General features: G+C 45.5%; 7 protein-coding genes across 9 annotated transcripts in view; 4 read left to right on the top strand and 3 right to left on the bottom strand.

The window, feature by feature from the left end:
* Positions 1-134: 134 nt before the first annotated feature.
* Positions 135-1,245, top strand: ND-23 (NADH dehydrogenase (ubiquinone) 23 kDa subunit). The gene is made up of 3 exons (XM_017080696.4): positions 135-291; positions 483-934; positions 1,003-1,245. Exons 1-3 carry the CDS (start codon positions 252-254, stop codon positions 1,162-1,164), a joined length of 654 nt encoding a protein of 217 aa, XP_016936185.2. The 5' UTR covers positions 135-251; the 3' UTR covers positions 1,165-1,245.
* A 476-nt stretch (positions 1,246-1,721) lies between these two features.
* On the bottom strand, positions 1,722-2,633 carry Arpc3A (Actin-related protein 2/3 complex, subunit 3A). Its single transcript, XM_017080697.4, has 3 exons — positions 2,482-2,633; positions 2,169-2,342; positions 1,722-2,109 (listed from the first exon to the last, which is right to left on the bottom strand). Exons 1-3 carry the CDS (start codon positions 2,485-2,487, stop codon positions 1,756-1,758), a joined length of 534 nt encoding a protein of 177 aa, XP_016936186.1. The 5' UTR covers positions 2,488-2,633; the 3' UTR covers positions 1,722-1,755.
* Positions 2,634-2,874: 241 nt separating this feature from the next.
* Positions 2,875-4,039, top strand: LOC108014559 (uncharacterized). Its single transcript, XM_017080706.4, has 2 exons — positions 2,875-3,290; positions 3,542-4,039. Exons 1-2 carry the CDS (start codon positions 3,000-3,002, stop codon positions 3,953-3,955), a joined length of 705 nt encoding a protein of 234 aa, XP_016936195.3. The 5' UTR covers positions 2,875-2,999; the 3' UTR covers positions 3,956-4,039.
* Positions 3,986-4,696, top strand: LOC108014561 (uncharacterized). Of its 2 annotated transcripts, none has more exons than XM_017080707.4 (2): positions 3,986-4,140; positions 4,192-4,686. In XM_017080707.4, exons 1-2 carry the CDS (start codon positions 4,087-4,089, stop codon positions 4,636-4,638), a joined length of 501 nt encoding a protein of 166 aa, XP_016936196.4. In that variant the 5' UTR covers positions 3,986-4,086; the 3' UTR covers positions 4,639-4,686. The 2 variants fall into 2 exon arrangements, with proteins under 2 accessions (XP_016936196.4, XP_070852847.1); XM_070996746.1 differs by having other exon boundaries at positions 4,010-4,131; positions 4,192-4,696.
* Positions 4,697-4,806: 110 nt separating this feature from the next.
* Positions 4,807-14,850, top strand: rec (minichromosome maintenance 8 factor recombination-defective). Its single transcript, XM_017080743.4, has 2 exons — positions 4,807-7,146; positions 12,594-14,850. The coding sequence occupies exons 1-2, from the start codon at positions 4,874-4,876 to the stop codon at positions 12,979-12,981; spliced, it is 2,661 nt and encodes an 886-aa protein (XP_016936232.4). The 5' UTR covers positions 4,807-4,873; the 3' UTR covers positions 12,982-14,850.
* On the bottom strand, positions 7,154-11,860 carry LOC108014584 (nose resistant to fluoxetine protein 6). Its single transcript, XM_017080744.4, has 8 exons — positions 11,444-11,860; positions 10,149-10,444; positions 9,049-9,214; positions 8,285-8,988; positions 8,027-8,220; positions 7,622-7,962; positions 7,413-7,555; positions 7,154-7,344 (listed from the first exon to the last, which is right to left on the bottom strand). The coding sequence occupies exons 1-8, from the start codon at positions 11,508-11,510 to the stop codon at positions 7,240-7,242; spliced, it is 2,016 nt and encodes a 671-aa protein (XP_016936233.4). The 5' UTR covers positions 11,511-11,860; the 3' UTR covers positions 7,154-7,239.
* The window catches only part of alpha-Man-IIb (alpha-Mannosidase class II b), a 21,152-nt gene continuing 18,494 nt past the window's right edge, over positions 13,769-16,426 (bottom strand). For both annotated transcript variants that reach the window (XM_036817566.3, XM_017080729.4), the window contains exons 4-5: positions 15,872-16,415; positions 13,769-15,810 (exon numbers count right to left, since the gene is read on the bottom strand). In XM_036817566.3, coding sequence (XP_036673461.3) covers positions 15,039-15,810; positions 15,872-16,415 — 1,316 coding nt within the window. In that variant the 3' untranslated portion in view covers positions 13,769-15,038. The remainder of the gene's footprint in view (positions 15,811-15,871; positions 16,416-16,426) is intronic.

The following is a 16,426-nucleotide window of genomic DNA, read 5'->3' as shown; positions in this document are numbered from 1 at the left end:
TAGTAAAATATCAATAAAATCGATTAGAATTTCTTTTGATTTTATTTTTAAGTATTTTACTAATTTTTTGAGTACCGAAACTTTATTTAAATATTCAAAATTTACAAACAATAAAAGTATCGAATAATGTGTGGAAAAGTGATGAGTATCGAATAGGCGGACTATCGTTTCTGGCTCAGCTCTAATTTGTTCGGTCAAATTCAATAGCAAAACAACTTTTTGGCAACTTTAGTTTATTTTGGGCCGCAAACATGTCGCTAACAATGCGAATTTTCACCGCATCGCGCACTGGTAGGTGGCCAAGCAATGCACACAACTCACCCCATCCCAATTGCGAAAAACCCGTGAAAAATCCATAAAAATTGCATTGAGTGAGGTTATGTAAGCTTATGTCATAGCAAAACAAAGGACTAAATTGGCTTATTTGAGGATGGTACTTGGCTTTCAATGTGTAAATTAATGGTGAAATGTGTTTCCCACAGGTCAGCGCATGTTTGGCAGCCAGGGAACCCGTATGCTGGCCGCCCAGCGAACAGAACCGAAAGACATCGTCGAGGTTCCCAAGGGCTATGTGTATGTAAACAACAAGGAGCTGAGCATGGAGTTGGCCGACATCACGGATCGGGCCGCCTCCACCATGTTCTTTGGCGAGCTCTTCCGCGGATTCGCCGTCACCCTGGCTCACATCTTCAAGGAGCCGGCCACCATCAACTATCCCTTTGAGAAGGGACCCCTGAGCCCGCGATTCCGTGGAGAACATGCCCTCCGGCGTTATCCCAGTGGCGAAGAGCGCTGCATCGCCTGCAAGTTGTGCGAGGCCATCTGCCCCGCCCAGGCCATCACCATCGAGGCGGAGGAGCGTGCCGATGGCAGCAGACGCACCACCCGCTACGACATCGACATGACTAAATGCATCTACTGCGGATTCTGTCAGGTGAGGAGGTGCCCATTCCTAGTGTCCTGTTAACGACGACTAATCGTTGTTATTTGTAACCCCCGCAGGAGGCCTGTCCCGTCGACGCCATCGTTGAGGGACCCAACTTCGAATTCTCCACGGAGACGCACGAGGAGCTGCTTTACAATAAGGAGAAGCTGCTCTGCAACGGCGACAAGTGGGAGTCCGAAATTGCTTCCAACCTGCAGGCCGATCATCTCTATCGTTAAAGTTGCTTGTACCCCCTAGAATTCCTTGTTTAGAACGATTTTCCAATTAAAGATCGTTGCTGTAGCCGCGTCTTAAGCGATTGTCTTGTTGTATTTATAAATGCAGAGGATCAGGAGGAATGCAGATGAGTTATATATTAATGATTTGAATAAATTAGTAACATACTATTCAAAAAATTAACTTTCTCTGGCAAGATAGGCCCACAAAAATATGCAAGGTTTGATGACTGACCAAAAAGTTTATTTAATAAACTGCTTAATACACAGCATACTCTTAAATTATTCAGTGATTAATTGGTTTTTAATTTATTTTACTGTTGATTACAATTAGTTTTAGCAATAACTTCCTGATTAAAGGTCAGTTATTTAAAAACAAATGTTACTTAAGTAGGTAGTTATCCACTAAAAATTGATAGTTGTATTAGCCAATCACGAACTGAAGTCTTAGAGAATTAAATAATTTAAAAGAATTCATCAGTAGTGACAATTTGGCAGTGACACTGAATAAAAAAGTCCCACATTTAGGAGTGAATCCAAACATTAAAGCATTTGCACAGTTTGTAGAAGCAAATAAGTGGAATGATCCCCTTTTTATTGTCCTGGTCCAGCCAGGCTTTTTTCCATGAACTTCTTTTTGGCGAAGCAGGTCCACCATTTGTTGGGCTTGCCATCTTCGGTGTTGAAGACCTTCTCCACCACCCGGTTGCCGGTTTCGTGGCGCAGCTGCAGGAGATACTGGCGCATCAGGTCCGCATCCTGGGCAGTCTGAGGCTTGGCATAGACGGCGTTCAGGGGAAAACCGGCATCGCCGGGGATGTCAAACTTGGAGATGGCCAGGCTATACATGTCCTGCTGTCCCTGAGCCTTGCTGGTGGACCGATTGAGCTTCTTCAGGCACTCGGTGATGTAGAGCGTCACATAGATGAGCACGCGATCCACATCGGACTGGAAAGGATAAGGGATTTACTTATATATTCTGGTTTATCCGGAAAACCAGACCTCACCTTGATTTCGTATGTGCGAAAGAACACATTTGCTTTGAAGTAGTACAGTGACTCATCAATGATGTCGCTCTCCACATTGGCACTGGGCGCTGGTCCGCGCACCTGTGTCCTCAGCGGCAGGATGGCCATGTTGCCCACCTGCTGGCGCACTTCCTTGATCTGCGAGTGGTAGGCCTGCAGGGATTGAGAGATTATAATCAGGCGGTTTTCCAAAAAAGTGCTACCTGGCAGGGGGTCACGAGAACAGGTGAAAAACCAGGGGAAACTCATTGTCCTCGATTTGTCTGCCTCTGATTTGGAAATATCTACTCACCGGCATGTTGTACAGTATAATTTATCAATTGTTAATTAAGCTTTTCAAAGTTATTGTGTTTTTTCCAATAAAAAAAAAACAATTTGTAGGCGTCCACTGTTTATGATTTTGCCAGCCCTGGTTTATCGATAAGGCCGATAAATCATGACCTTGTTTTGGTATCTTTTGTGACAGATGGTCATACTTATTGAAATTGGCGCCATTTTTAAAGAATTAAATACCAGTTTAATTTTTATTTGCCAAAATGCCAGTTTAATTTTTATTTGCCAAAAGAATTCTGAATTTCTTTTAACATCTTTTTAATAAACCTCCTAACAATTATTTTATAAATCTTTAAGTAACACTCAAGACTAGTGGCTTTTTTTAAAGGGCTCTACAAATTTTCAAACCTTTGCTTTACCTGTCAGAATTTAAGCATCCATTGTTCAACAAGCCTAATTTCCGTAAAAGTAAGTTAAAATTTTCGATGTGTGCGCGTCTTTATACAGAATTAGCTTTCGACTTGGACCTCGCTTACTATGGATCAGAATAAAACTTTTCTCCAGAACCTCAGCGAACTGGAAAAGTCCGCCATGGCCTACAAGCGGCTATGTCTGGAATTGGAGTCGCTGGGCAGTCCGTCGACTTCAGCCATCGCTCCTGCTTCTCCTTCTCCTCCGCCGGCGTCTCCGGTCGCCGCCCAGGGACTACGAGCAAGTGCCTCTGAATTTGTGCCCCTCGCCAGCGAACGTATGCCGAACGACTTGGAGGAGGAACAAGATGAGTACACGGACGACGACGGTTACGATGCGGAGCGTAACATGAAAGCTGTAAGTATGAGGACGCATATTCAAGGTAGAAATAGCATCCTTAGCATATAAATCCAAATTTATTAAATTATTATTATTTATATTTATTTACCATACCATCCTAAACTAATTTAAGGTTTTTCTATTGATGTTTTCTTATTAAAACTTTATAACAAATATGAAATCCAGTATGATTAATTTTCAAAAAAATTTAAACTTAAATTATTCCCTTACAATCCAGCGTTTTTTAATCCCTTCATTTGTTTCGCCAGCCCAAGCCCGCAATCTATGGCTTGCGTTTTTATAATCATAACAATTATGAAACCGAGGATGTGAGCGAAAATCACTTGGAGGCGGAAAAGAAGAGGAAGTTTGGGTATAGGGCACCCAAGTTTCGCCCGAACCAACCAACAGGTCGGCCACCAAGGACGGAAACGGCCACCGTTTCCACTGCGAGGACGCCCATGGATTTGGCCAGCGGACAGCCGCACTTCAAGGGACCCTACATGCCGCTCCTGCAGCACAGGATTGCAAATGCGGAGGCCTATGGCCTCATCCGCGGTCCCAACGAAAGGAACAGTCTGCTTTTGGAGGACATGGTCAAACAGTTGTCGCGTCTGGACAATTGTCCCATCAATCTCAACTCGCTTTTCCGCGGCAGAGGTCCACAGAACGCCCCATCGTAGATACTATATAAATATCTATCAAATTGTACAAGTTTCTTTATTAAAGAAGGCGTTGACTTGGTAGTCGATTTCCTATTCAGTCTTCTCAGTTGTTCGGTATAGTCGGAAACGTTTTTGAGTAGAGAAAAAAAATGACCAAAAAAAATAAGTACAAAGGGGTGCCAAACAAAAAGAAGGTGCCCATCGTAAGTTTTGTAGGGTTATTGAGGGCTCATAAATTATCATTTTCCTTATAGACTGCAACCGACAAAGAAGAGGAAGCTCCCCGTGATAAGGATCTTAAGATCGTTGAAGAGAAAGGCCCTGAACCTGAACTTAAGCCTGAACCAATGGAAGAATTGAGCATGGAGAAGACCAAGAAGCACCTGGACCAAATGTCGGCCTTGGCCACTATGCCATTGCGTTTGGACCACCAGATCCAGTGCATCAAGGTCGTCCAGCAACAACTCTTCAAGCTCCACCTGCAGCAGGTGATCCTCCTCGATGGCTGCACTGATTTCCTCCAGGAACTCAACAACATCCAGACGACTAGTGTCCTCGAGGAGCAGCGAGTACTGGAGACTTTTAAAGAGGTCAAGTCCAAGTTATCAGAGGTTTTCGAGCACTTTTTGCCCGCTCAGTTGGATTTGCTAAAGCAGGAAACAAAGATCTTGGAGGTGTCCAACCAACTGGTGTTCAAATAATTTATTAATCTTTTAGATTTATAATTAAAGGGGATAAAGATCCAATAAAGAGATCATATTAACAAATAGTATTCTTGAATTCAGAAGATGTTGGTATAGGTAGTATTGAAATAGTTTAAAAAAGCGTTAGCCAGTCAAGCAATAATCGATTGCCTAACTTGCGATTGGCAATCGATATCGTGTGTCTCTATCGAATAGTACCTTTATTTAAAATTGTAAATTATTCCGGAATAAAATGAATCCACCGCCTTCCAGGGGGCGCGCCCCCTCGCGATTCGTTCGTGGGCGTGGTCGTGGAGGCGGGGCCTACCGCCCGTACTTTTATTTCCGGCGCAATGGACGAGTAATTCCCGCCCGCGGCAACCGGCAACCAAATCAAGAGGAATCTGGATCTGGAGCACCTGGCGCTCCAAGTACCGACCCGCCTGCAAACCGGCCATCCAGAGGCTGGGGCCGCACAGTCGGCAAACGAGGACGCGATGTCCACCTGGACTGCAGCTTCCTGAGGCCCGAAAACTATGCGGCTCCGGAGGATGGGCTGCAGGTGCAGAGTATCGCGGTGGACAACCCAAGGGCCTATCCCGGCTGGAGGCTGTACTTCCTGCGCGAGAAGTACGAGGAGGGCAACGATCTGGCCAGCAGGATCATGGCCGTGCAGGCTCATTACCAGCGCAATCCTCACAACTACGATTTCCTCATGATCCGTGATCGGGGATTCTTTCGCCTGCCCGCCTTGACCATTTTATCAGATGCCCAGCTGAAGGAGGTTTGGCCTGGCCTGGTCGAGGACATCCGGGAGCACCCGCTTCGCACGCTGGCCACCCTTTCGTTGGCCATGCACACTGTGGTCCTGAACCACCTGCTGGACTGTAACGATTCCGTCGTGAGTAATACCTCTACCACCGATATATACGTCCCTCCGCCCGGAAGACTACGCAAGATCTACGTGCGACCGGAGGACTTTGTGCCCGTGGACCCAATGGAAGGGATGAGCCACTCCCGCGTGGATACTCTCCTCTGCATCCGGGGCACTGTGAGCAGCGTGGGCGAGCCCAGCTACAGCCTCACCTGGCAGGCTTTTCGCTGCAGCCGCTGCCAGATGGAGATAGCCATGCGCCAGCGAGGAACCTTCCAGCCGCGTCCCTACCAATGTAAGCGATCAGAGTGCGTGGCTCGCGATGAGTTCCTGCCCCTCAGAAACTCTCCGTACACGCGACTCTCCATCAGACAGATCATCCGCCTGGAGGAATCCAGTCTGAGTTCAGTCCATGATTTCGAGAGCAGTCTGCCCGGAGAGATGGATGTGGAGCTGCGACACGATCTGGTGGATGCAGTGCGTGTGGGTCAGGAGGTTGTGGTAAGCGGAGTGCTCAAGCTGCAGGAGCTGGGCGAGGATGGCGCCACAGGAGACTCCTCCAACCAGATGCAGGCCTACCTCAAGGCAGTCAGCATTCGGGATGCGGCCGCCATCAAGCGGGAGTTCAGCGAGCGCGACTTGGAAGCCATCGCCATGATCAATGCGGAGCAAAATAGCTTCAAGCTGCTGGTGCAATCCATTGCCCCGGAGGTGTACGGGCATGAGCTGCCCAAGGCCGCCTGTTTGTTGTCCCTTCTCGGAGGTAGAGGACCAGAGGCTGATGCTATCAACGTGCTCCTAGTGGGCGATCCCGGCATTGGGAAGACTAAGGTCCTGCAGAGCTGTGCTCAGATCACGGAACGCGGTGCCCATGTGAGCGGAAAGCGTGGCGCCCAATCTGCCCAGCATTTGGGTGTTACCTTCGCTGGAAGAAACAAGCGCGTCCTTCAAGCGGGCGCCTTGATGGCGGCCAGTGGAGGCGGGCACTGCACCCTTGACGATGTGGACAAGCTGGCCTCTAAGCAGGCGATACTACTGCAATGCCTGCAATCGGGGGAAATAAACCTTCCACTTTCTGGAGCCTTTGCCTCTTTTCCGGCAAAACCTTCGGTGATAGCCTGCGCAAATCCTCAAAGAGGCCAATACGATGAGGGACGCTACCTCCTGCAAAATATTAATATTACTCCGGCTTTGCTCAAAGAGTTCCACCTAGTCTATGTATTATTGGACAAGCCCTCCGAGAGGGACATGTCCCTGACTGCCCATGTGCGGGCCCTTCATGCTGGGGCCAAAAAGCGAGCCAAGATCGCAGCTCGCTATGCCCTCAAGCCCAAGATGAGTGACTCCATGTGCGAGGCTACGTTTGACATTCCGGTGGCGGGAGAAAAGGATGACACAATGAAAACGGAGGACGATAACGACAGCGTTATGCAGCACGATTACGATCTGGACAAACGGCTGGAGCTGCTGCCGGAAGAGGAGGACTTGGATCTGCTACCACCCATCCTGATCAAAAAGTTTTTGGCCTATGCCCGCCAGGAAGTGAACCCGCTCCTAAACGAGGAGGCCAGCAATGCAATTTTGAGATTTTTCCAGGAGCTCCAGGGTAGCAGCGCCCACAGTGAAGGCGACACCAGCCAGATGGGAGCAGGGTGAGTGTATAATTTTGGTGATGGATTTATTTAAATTATGTTATGATATCTTTTTACTCTAGCTATAAGTTATATATAAGTTAAGATATTGGCCTATCGCACTAGCTTGAGAAAGGAGGAGACGGGGAGCTCCAGAAAGATAGCCAGCAGGAAGGAGCACAGATAGGACACGGTCACCGTGAAGAAGATGAAGGCGAACTATGGGGAGAAAACAAGAAAGCCATTGACATTTATCAACTCTGCAGATTATGTACAAAGGAACTCACCATCATGCCAGTGCCAAAATAGATGGGCTCCCGCACGGTGGCCAAGACGATTCTTGCCACCAGGAGATGGACAATAAAGGCTCCATATGTGAGGCGTCCCAAAATTCGGAATATGGGCAGGCAGGAGAATTTACGAAAGATCCCTGTTGGAAGAGAGTACGGACCATCAAGGATACCGACAAAGATAGTACTCAGAAACAGATACTTACAGCCCACCTTGCTGGCCATGCCCACGATGAAGATTCCTAGGCCAAAGCCCCAGATATTCCGCTGCAGCCCGGCATACAGGGCACCCCAAATGGCGGACGGAGCCACGTAGTAGTGCTGAAAGATGGGATGCGCACTGAACATCCAAAGGATGCCCACTGGGATGAGCGTGAACCAGAGGAGCTGGAAGCTCTTAAGCTCTCTTATCTTGTATTGCTTCAGGGACAACTGATCGTAGACCAAAGCGGCCAGGACTCCACAGAAATAGCAACCGAAGTTCATCCAGGACGAGGTGTAGAACTCGGTGAACTGACGATCTCCAATGAAGGAATCCTTCTGAGTTCTAGTTGAAAGGAAAACGGAATGATGGTAATAAACTTTCAATCGCCTCGAGCTTGATTACTTACTGTGGAGTGGGCACAAAGATGGGATAGTAGTCCATGGCATATGTGAGCACCGCTGGAACAGCCACAAAGAAAGCTAGAGTTGCCGCATAGAGCTGTTTGCTCCATCTGGCGAACCGGTGTCCCAACATCAGCAGCACCAGGCTGAGCACAAAGGAGTGCGTATCCGCTGCCAAGTACCAACCTTGGAGCAGGCACTATAGGATGGAAACAGAAATGTTAACAAGGGTTAACTAAACCATTGGATGAATTACAGCTTACCCTTTCGTCCGTGCGCACAAAGTTGTTGATGTACAAGAGATTGGTCCACCAATTGCGCCGGCAGGCCAGCTGCTCCCGTTCAAAGATGTGCCTCCACAGAGGTCCACCCGCGTTCTCAAAGTAAACACCACTCATGAGCAGCACAAAGGCATAGGGAACGGTCAACCGGATGTATCGGAAGGCATTAAACTTGACAAAAAGCTGAGCATACTGGCCAAAGCTCCAGGTTTCCTTTTTGGCCTGAAGCGCCCGGGAAACATCCAGCCAATTAATAGTCAACAGGAGGCCACTGATCACAAAAAAGGTGACGGTGATCAAAGATCCCGAAACAAGTAAGGTGCCCGCTGCCGTGTGAAGCATTCGCTCCGGATCCTGTGGATTGCTAATGGCGCTCTCGTAAATCACCCAGTTGGTGTGCGCAAAGATCACCATGAACATGGCAAAGAACTTAAAGCAGTCGAGGAATCTCAACTCGCGTCCGATCTTGCCACTTGGCTCCTGATTAAGGCGATACCAATTGCGGGCCACCGAAAAGGTGAGCAGAATCTGCTGAGTTGTACTCTTTGGAGGCGTCTTGTAGTGATCTCGCTCCTTGAGCATCTTGTCATGACGACCGCGTTTCAAATGAAGGTCTACCAGGCTGCCCAGACATGCCAGGACCAAGAGACCGCCCAGGATGCCATAGAAAGTGAGGTTCCAAGCATCTTAAAAGGAGAAACAATATTGTATTATTATTAATATTATTCCATGTCCTGTGAACTCACCTTCCTCCACCTGGTGACCCGCCTGATCGCAGTACTCCACCACGCTCTTGGCCATCACCCCGAATCCTCGACGCTGCAGCCTTAAATTCAGGCAGGCATTCGTCAATCGCTGGTGACGCTCGCGGTTAGCGGCTTCCATCGAAAACAAGTCAAGATACACGTTCACCTGCAAAATCGAGCATGGGTAGATCATTTAATTGACCAAATGTCAACGTCAGGCCCTTGGCCTTGAAAGAAATGAGTGTGATTTGATTGAATTGTTTCGGATTTCGCTGTATCACCGCCCATTTCCATTTTTGGCCAACGCCTAAGCCAACACAAGCGCTTTGTTTATCCAGCCATCGTAAATGCATTTTGATGGCGAGTGCCATGCCCACTCCAATCCAATTGCCATTCGCATCTTTCACCTGCCAGCTCCCATTACCCAGCTATCCAATGTTTAATCAGCGGATTTTCCGGCTGTAATTTATGCAATATTTATAGGCAAGATAGAGATCACACAATTAGCCAGAGGCGTCTGCGAAACGGGGAACCCCTTAAAAAGACATTTTTTGTTTATTCTGGGAATAAACTTTTTACCTTAACAAGCCCTTGAAATTTACTACTTTAAAAAAAAAGCAAAACCCGTTTTGTAAAATCATCTGCACAAATTAATATAGCCAAAGGGTTTTTATAAAGTATAGAACATATGGTGCTTGTTAAAACTACGATAAGCTAAACAAAATCTATTTCTATTCAATATAGTTTTTATGATAACTTCAAAATATAAAATCAAAATGATTAGGATGATTTAAGATGTTATAAAGCTGAAAAATACCAAAACAAAAAATGATTTCTCAATTAAACCCCCCTAGACTGCACCACTGGTCAGTAAATCTGCGGCTCACGCAGATTTCGAGTTGAATAAACTTTGGCGCCGCTACCCCGGCTTCTGTGCCCGATGATTGTTGATTGATCATTTCGGCCGACGCCTCGGCCAGCGATGGATTTTGAAATATGTGAATCTGTATAACTGCCCCACAGCATGTTTAAAGATTGAATTAAATCGTTAGCTGCAGCTGAATAGCTTCCAATGAGGTGACACCTTCAGGTGGACTTACCTTCGCATTTTCCGACAGCAGGCCGGCTTGCAGGGCATCCAGTTCACTTTCATCCAATCCGGCCAGAGAAGCCTCGCATTCGCGCAGGCAGAGGCCAAAGTAGAGTTGCCTGTGATCAAAGTGATGGCGATTGTACTTTGAAATCTCAGCAATTGCCCGCCATGAGGCCACCGACTCATCCGGTTGGACTTCCGCCCGGACAAAGCAGTAGGTGGAGCCCTGACCATCGAACTCCTGGAGGCACCGATCGTAGTCATCCAAGTCGTACAGCGGCGGCATCTCATAGAACTGCGTCACTGCAAGGCGGAAGGGAAAGAGAACAGATCAAGAATTATTATGCGGAATCAGTCGGATGAATCAGCTCATTAAGTGGGAAACTAGTTTTTCGACTGCGCAAATCCTTTTTCGCTAGAACTGCAGTGCCGGGTTCAATGCCTGTTCATTCGAGTGAAAGGAAACTCGTTTCCTTTGGACGAACTTGAACTTGTTTGGCATTTGCATTTGCCTTCAGCATCTTCAACTTCAACTCCATCTCTATTCCGATTGAGGGAAAAAACCAAGCCAACAAATGTAAATAATGTAATTGTCTTGCCTTTTTTGCTGGTCAAGTGAGTGCCTCAATCTCTTGTCAAATTCCAGACACTTTGGTTGAGTTAATTGTTTGTCAAAATACTGCCCTGTCATCGAAGTCTCGAGAGGTTTTTATGCCTCCAATTTGGGAGGGGAACTTTTGCCACAGAACACGCAAATGGGAGTAGCAGGTGCATATTAGGGTAATACTAACTTTGGCAAAATGTTCTATAGTTATATCGATTGACAAGCATAGCATGCAATCTAATCAAATGTCAATGCATAATGGATTATGTGATTTTTTGTCGGTTTAGAACTTCCCCGTTTTGCAATTGGAAACACGGAAAACGCTTATTCTAGCTAAATTAATCATAGACTTTAAATGATTTGTGGTTTTAACCACGATCAGTTATTTGTATTGCAAATAATTATTAACTTTATTCTGTAAACAAACCCTAACTTTCAATAACTAACTTTAAAATCATACAGTAATAGAACTCACTATATCCAAAAAAATTCAGAACTATAAGAATTTGTTTTAAATATTTTGAAAAATTAATGTTTTTAAATGGTTTCTTCTTATCTCATAATCTCTCACTCACTTTTATAACACCCAATCTTATACAACCAATCTCAGAACCTTTTTATAGGCCCATAAATGAGATTTTCACGGAACATAATTCCTGGCCATTGTTTATAAGGTATCCAAAACGATATGCACTTACTGTTCAATTGAAAACATTGCGCAGCCGTTAAAGTCGCCGCCAAGATCACGATGTGAAGCATCATCATAGTGGGATGGGATGTATCGTATCGAATCGGCGATCGTAATGCACCCTCTAATTGATTGACTTTGAAAGACTCTTGGCACTTTCGTCACCAGATCAATCCAATCAAATGCAACGCCAGCGCACCAATAACAATGAGAAGCGGTATTTCATCAACCGATGCGACTCAAAATAAATGAAGTAAAACAAAAAAACAAAGCAGATGACCAGACCCAGACCCAGAGGCTTCCGCTGTCCGGCCAATGCCAATGTTAGGAAATGCACTTTTGGCTAGGAAACCAAACCAATCCGAAAACCGAACCGAACCGATCCGCCAGCTAATGAACCGTTTGCGCCAACGAGCGAGCCGAGAATGAAAAGCGGCCCAAACAGATGCGTGCGGTTAAGGCCTCTGGATGGGATTGGGATGAGGGCTCCTCTGCCGCTGCCTCAGTCGGTGCAGTTGCTGTAATGATGGGTTTCAAAACTCCCCCCGAGAAATGCGTTGGTTTCCGAAAAATAAAACAAAACGCAAAGGTAAAATGCGTTGGAACATGTTCGATGCTGGGCACTCAGTCGCCCACATGCAACTGATTTATGTTTACGTTTTCGGGGCTCTCGGCCAAGTTAGCAGTTATTAGGCATAACGACACGACCATATGGGCCCATGATATACAAAACGTAAATATTATTCTCTGCGAAACAAGTTTAGGGCAAGTATGGAGATATTTTATCATAGTTCTGGGGAGAACTGTTTGCCGACGATATGAATTATGATGAAAACAACATGCGAAGTTGATTAGGGGTCGAGAAGATGAGTCCCACTTATGACCTCGGGCCCTTAATTATAAAAAAAAGAAGACACGTTTTAGGAAAGTTTTTGCAAAAGGAAAAATACAAAAGACTCAGGCAACAAACTTGGGTTCTTAATTTGGTAACAACATTTTTAAGAACTATAAGGCTACATTTGTTTCAGGCCCTTTCTTTGTAAATCTTTTGTTTTATTATTTAACTTATGATTTAATTTATTTTATAATTAATACATTAATTTACCTTTAAAGAAATTAAAACAAAATAAACTATATCACACTTTCAATATATTTTTTAGACAACTTCTTGCCCTGATTCACCTGTCCCAGGCACGTGCTCGTTTGGATTTATCCCCCGTGGTCAGTCCCCAGCACGTGCGCGATGTGATCGCCCTGCTCACGGAGAGCATCACCCAGACCAGCCTGAAGGCGGGCTCCAGCGGATCCGGAGCTCGAGGTGGTGGTAGCGGCGGAGGCGGAAGGAGCGCCCAACTGCGCAATTTTGTGCAGTTGATGCAAAAGCGCTCGGCGGCATTGGGTCGGCGAATCTTCGATCTGGAGGAGCTGAAAGAGATCGGAACGCGGGCTGGCATCTTGACCAGCTTTAGCCAGGTGATGGAAATGGCCAACTTGGGCGGCTATTTGCTCATGAAGGGAGCAAACATGTATGAAGTGGTTCCGGACTAGGCAAATGACAAATGAGCGGGTCAATATTTGCACAGTGTCTGTGGTTTTCTTTCCTGTTAACTATTAGTTAAGTGGTCACCAGAATGAGGCAAAATAAATTATTAATAACTATTACGGAAAACAAAGCCCTAATCGATATTCTAATTATAAATTTCAAATGATAGTATAGTAGTGGTATAACAATAACGCATTTGTAATAATTTGAAAACAAAAAGCATACTTTAAGGAGCAACTAGTTTGAGTTCGGCACTACACTGCGTGTTAAAAGTATTATTGTTTATAAAAGCAGTTTGGCCTTATAAAATTACAAGATTACAATCCTGTTACTGCCTGTAAGGCCAATTTATTACTTAATCAAACCTATTTAGCAACTTCGAAATAGGTCACTTTATATCTATACTCCTATATTCCAACTGATCAAACACCTTCTAGTGGAATCCACTTACATATTGTTGAGGACAGAGACTAGACGTTACGAAAAGTAAATACAACTGAACAATTGACACAAGATATTACAAATTGACCACAAATAAATAACAACAAAAACATCCGCTTAATACAATGTACAATTCCGAACATAAACTTGCCAACTTTCAACTGTCACTTTATAAATATTATACTGATATTGCCAACTGATCAAGCACCCACTATTTCAAACCAATAACAATATACAGTGTAACCACACAACAATTCCAAACTATGCCAAGTTATATATATTAGACCAATATTGACATTGATAAAACACCCACCAGTTGTACCTATCCAAATACAAATATAATGTCCACAATTGGTTTCATTTAATACTTTATTTTCTTGTATCATAAAATTAGATATAATGTAATAAGTTTTTATAAATAAAAACACAAAACATTTGTATCCGTTAGAAGTGTTCATCGTCCTTCGCTCGTCCTTACGTTCTGGGTATTCTAAAGTTTATGTCTTGCTCGCTTTGAATGCATTGTTTCTGTAGTCAGTAGTAACTATTTGAAGGACTCTCGTATACGCCATATACCAGAGCTGAGAGGGGTCTTAGATCTAAGTGGTTTATCGGTTATTAGAGCTATTTTACCGTGCCTGGAAATCCTATTCGACTATTTACAATATTGCTAGTGAATGTAATGTAATATTTGGCTTATACTTTTGCTACCCCACTACGTTGCTCGTTTAAAACTTATGTCCTACACACACTTAGGCGTATTTAGGGATTTTACAATCAAGATTTTTCTGTGTTTTGGTTAGTTCTGAATTAGGGCTAGGATTGGTTAGAGTAATTGAGATTAATAATACATGCCAATTTTTCAATCGTTTTAGGCTAATCAGTCTAAACAAATCGATGCGAACGCCAATCGCGCAAACGAAAACGAAAATTTCTCTAATTTTCTGTCTAAATATTTCAATCTAATATCAAGCTATATCTTAATCTAAGCTGTGTCATTTCCATAGTGCGATTTAGTTCAAGATTATTGCACAAATGTTTCAAATTTGAAGTTTAAAGGAATTGGCTAACCGGAATGCATTGCCCTTGGGATTCTGTTTGGGTATTTTGGCCTATTGCATTGAGTCATTTGGGTTTTGTAGATATTTTTGGGTGGGTTGATATTTAATTTAAAAAAAAAGATGATCTAAGCTAAAAATAATCTATGCCTAATTCTAAGCACTTTTGACCTGGATCATATAGGTTTTATAGAATTGCAATACACTGAGAGTTTATATAAGAGGAAAGGCTATTGTTTAAGGGGACCATAAAAATAGAATAACATAGCCTCATTTTCCCTAAGCTTTGACCTTTCAACTTTGTGATCCGCAAGACAAATATGCTTAGAATTAGCCACAAACTTTTATCTTAAATTGTTCAACAAAAAAAACCTAACCACCCTATTGTTTATAACTATGTCGTATGCTTTGTACTTTCAAAACTGTTGGAGACAGAGAGTAGACGTGACGAGAACTAAATAAAGCTGAAAACTTTGCACTTGGCGTTACCCACTAGCTATTTAGAAATAAACCTCAAATAAATATCAATAAATATTTCCGCTAAATAGACTGTATGGACCGCCTTACACCTCCGAGCGGAATGTGAGGTTGAAGGTGCGCAATTCCATTGGTTCCAGACTGATCTCGGCCAGGGAGCGAATGTGAAAGCTATCCTTTGAGGGCTTCTGCTCCGTCCCCGTCAAACTGGTGGCCTCGATGGTGTGCAGGCTGAGCCGTCCCAACTGCACATTGCCCAATCCCTTGCTGGACAAGGGACAGACGGCCTCCATGGACAATTCCCTGCCAGCACTCACGCTGCAGTCGAATCCCTGGCGATGCAACACTAGCAGCGCCGAGGCGGACGGAAACAGCTGCAGATCCGGATCGGATAGCGTGCGCAGGGTGGTCAGGTGGACGTCGCAGGGCAGCGCTCCCTTGGGCAGCAGCCTGACCAGCGGTAGCAGGGCTGCCGAGAGTTCTGGCTGCTCTAGGCTGCTCACAAAGTACAGATTCGGCGGGTAACGCAAGGCGTTGGCCAGCTGCTGGGCCTGCTGGCTTAGCACCTTGTAGCTGGGCGGCTGGGTCACTTGCTGACCGCCAGGAAGGTCCTCCAAGAGCAGCCAGAACTTGTGGCGCGTCAGGCGGCTGTCCACGACGCCCTCGCCCATTCCTCGATAATCGTCGTACAGGGTGCGTCGGTCCAGCATCACCTCCAGCTGACCAGGCTCATAGCTGGCCGCTCCTTGGGCATGAGTGGTCAGTAGGGTGAGCCGGAGCCGGGTGTCCTGAATGAAAGCGCCCGACGTGATGGGGAAGTAGTTGCCCTCGATGCCAATGGCCGGCACTTTGATGCGTCTAAAACGGGATTACAACATTAGCATCTCCTTCCTTTGGTTTTTGAAGTTCCGCAACTTACTCATGATATTGGAAACCATTCTGATCGCTGTAGAAGACGGGCAGCTCGGGCATGGTAGCCGCTTCGGCTGGTTCCTTAAGTGGATCCCGCTGTAGCGGCACTTGAGCAATATTATCTATATTGGTCACCAGTCGCATGAACAGCTCCGTCTCACGATTTTTGGGTGGCGGCTCGAAATCTATATCATTCTCCACATAAATCGCCGCATCCAGGTGAGTCCGCGTGTTGAAGATTCGTACTGTGTGTGCCAGGAAGGGTCCATAGATGACGGTCACATCACTGGCAATTGGACCCGATGTGATGATGATGCGCATGTCCAGGTAGCCCTCTAGCACCTCCTTCTCGGCCTCGCTCTGCTCGGGATCGGTCTTGAAGAGATAGGCACCCGAGTGGAACTGGGCACTGCGATAGGCGGCGAACTTGATGTTGCATTGGAGCGGCTTGAGCAACTCCTTCTTCTGGTTCTTACGCGTGATGGTCTTGAGGAAGCCACTCTTCTCGTCGAACAGCAGGCGCATGTGGGGATTCTCCAGCTGGATGTCGCCTGTTTATGAT

This window comes from Drosophila suzukii, chromosome 3 (genome assembly GCF_043229965.1).
Source record: "Drosophila suzukii chromosome 3, CBGP_Dsuzu_IsoJpt1.0, whole genome shotgun sequence".
In the NCBI taxonomy this organism is placed as follows: Eukaryota; Metazoa; Arthropoda; class Insecta; order Diptera; family Drosophilidae; genus Drosophila; species Drosophila suzukii.
The sequence above is the reverse complement of the archived record's forward strand: the minus strand, read 5'-3'. Positions and strand labels throughout refer to the sequence as shown.

Bases quoted from the DNA above. Each gene is read 5' to 3' on its own strand.
- rec (XM_017080743.4), top strand. From the start codon at position 4,874: ATGAATCCACCGCCTTCCAGGGGGCGCGCCCCCTCGCGATTCGTTCGT. The intron at 7,147-12,593 runs GTGAGTGTATAA...TATATTTTTTAG, and splicing joins ACCAGCCAGATGGGAGCAGG to ACAACTTCTTGCCCTGATTC.
- LOC108014561 (XM_017080707.4), top strand. From the start codon at position 4,087: ATGACCAAAAAAAATAAGTACAAAGGGGTGCCAAACAAAAAGAAGGTG. The intron at 4,141-4,191 runs GTAAGTTTTGTA...TTTTCCTTATAG, and splicing joins ACAAAAAGAAGGTGCCCATC to ACTGCAACCGACAAAGAAGA.
- LOC108014559 (XM_017080706.4), top strand. From the start codon at position 3,000: ATGGATCAGAATAAAACTTTTCTCCAGAACCTCAGCGAACTGGAAAAG. The intron at 3,291-3,541 runs GTAAGTATGAGG...TTGTTTCGCCAG, and splicing joins CGGAGCGTAACATGAAAGCT to CCCAAGCCCGCAATCTATGG.
- LOC108014584 (XM_017080744.4), bottom strand. From the start codon at position 11,510: ATGATGATGCTTCACATCGTGATCTTGGCGGCGACTTTAACGGCTGCG. The intron at 10,445-11,443 runs GTAAGTGCATAT...TCCGCCTTGCAG, and splicing joins GCAATGTTTTCAATTGAACA to TGACGCAGTTCTATGAGATG. The intron at 8,989-9,048 runs GTGAGTTCACAG...TCTCCTTTTAAG, and splicing joins GGGTCACCAGGTGGAGGAAG to ATGCTTGGAACCTCACTTTC.
- ND-23 (XM_017080696.4), top strand. From the start codon at position 252: ATGTCGCTAACAATGCGAATTTTCACCGCATCGCGCACTG. The intron at 292-482 runs GTAGGTGGCCAA...TGTTTCCCACAG, and splicing joins TTTCACCGCATCGCGCACTG to GTCAGCGCATGTTTGGCAGC. The intron at 935-1,002 runs GTGAGGAGGTGC...TAACCCCCGCAG, and splicing joins TCTACTGCGGATTCTGTCAG to GAGGCCTGTCCCGTCGACGC.
- Arpc3A (XM_017080697.4), bottom strand. The intron at 2,110-2,168 runs GTGAGGTCTGGT...TATCCTTTCCAG, and splicing joins TTCGCACATACGAAATCAAG to TCCGATGTGGATCGCGTGCT.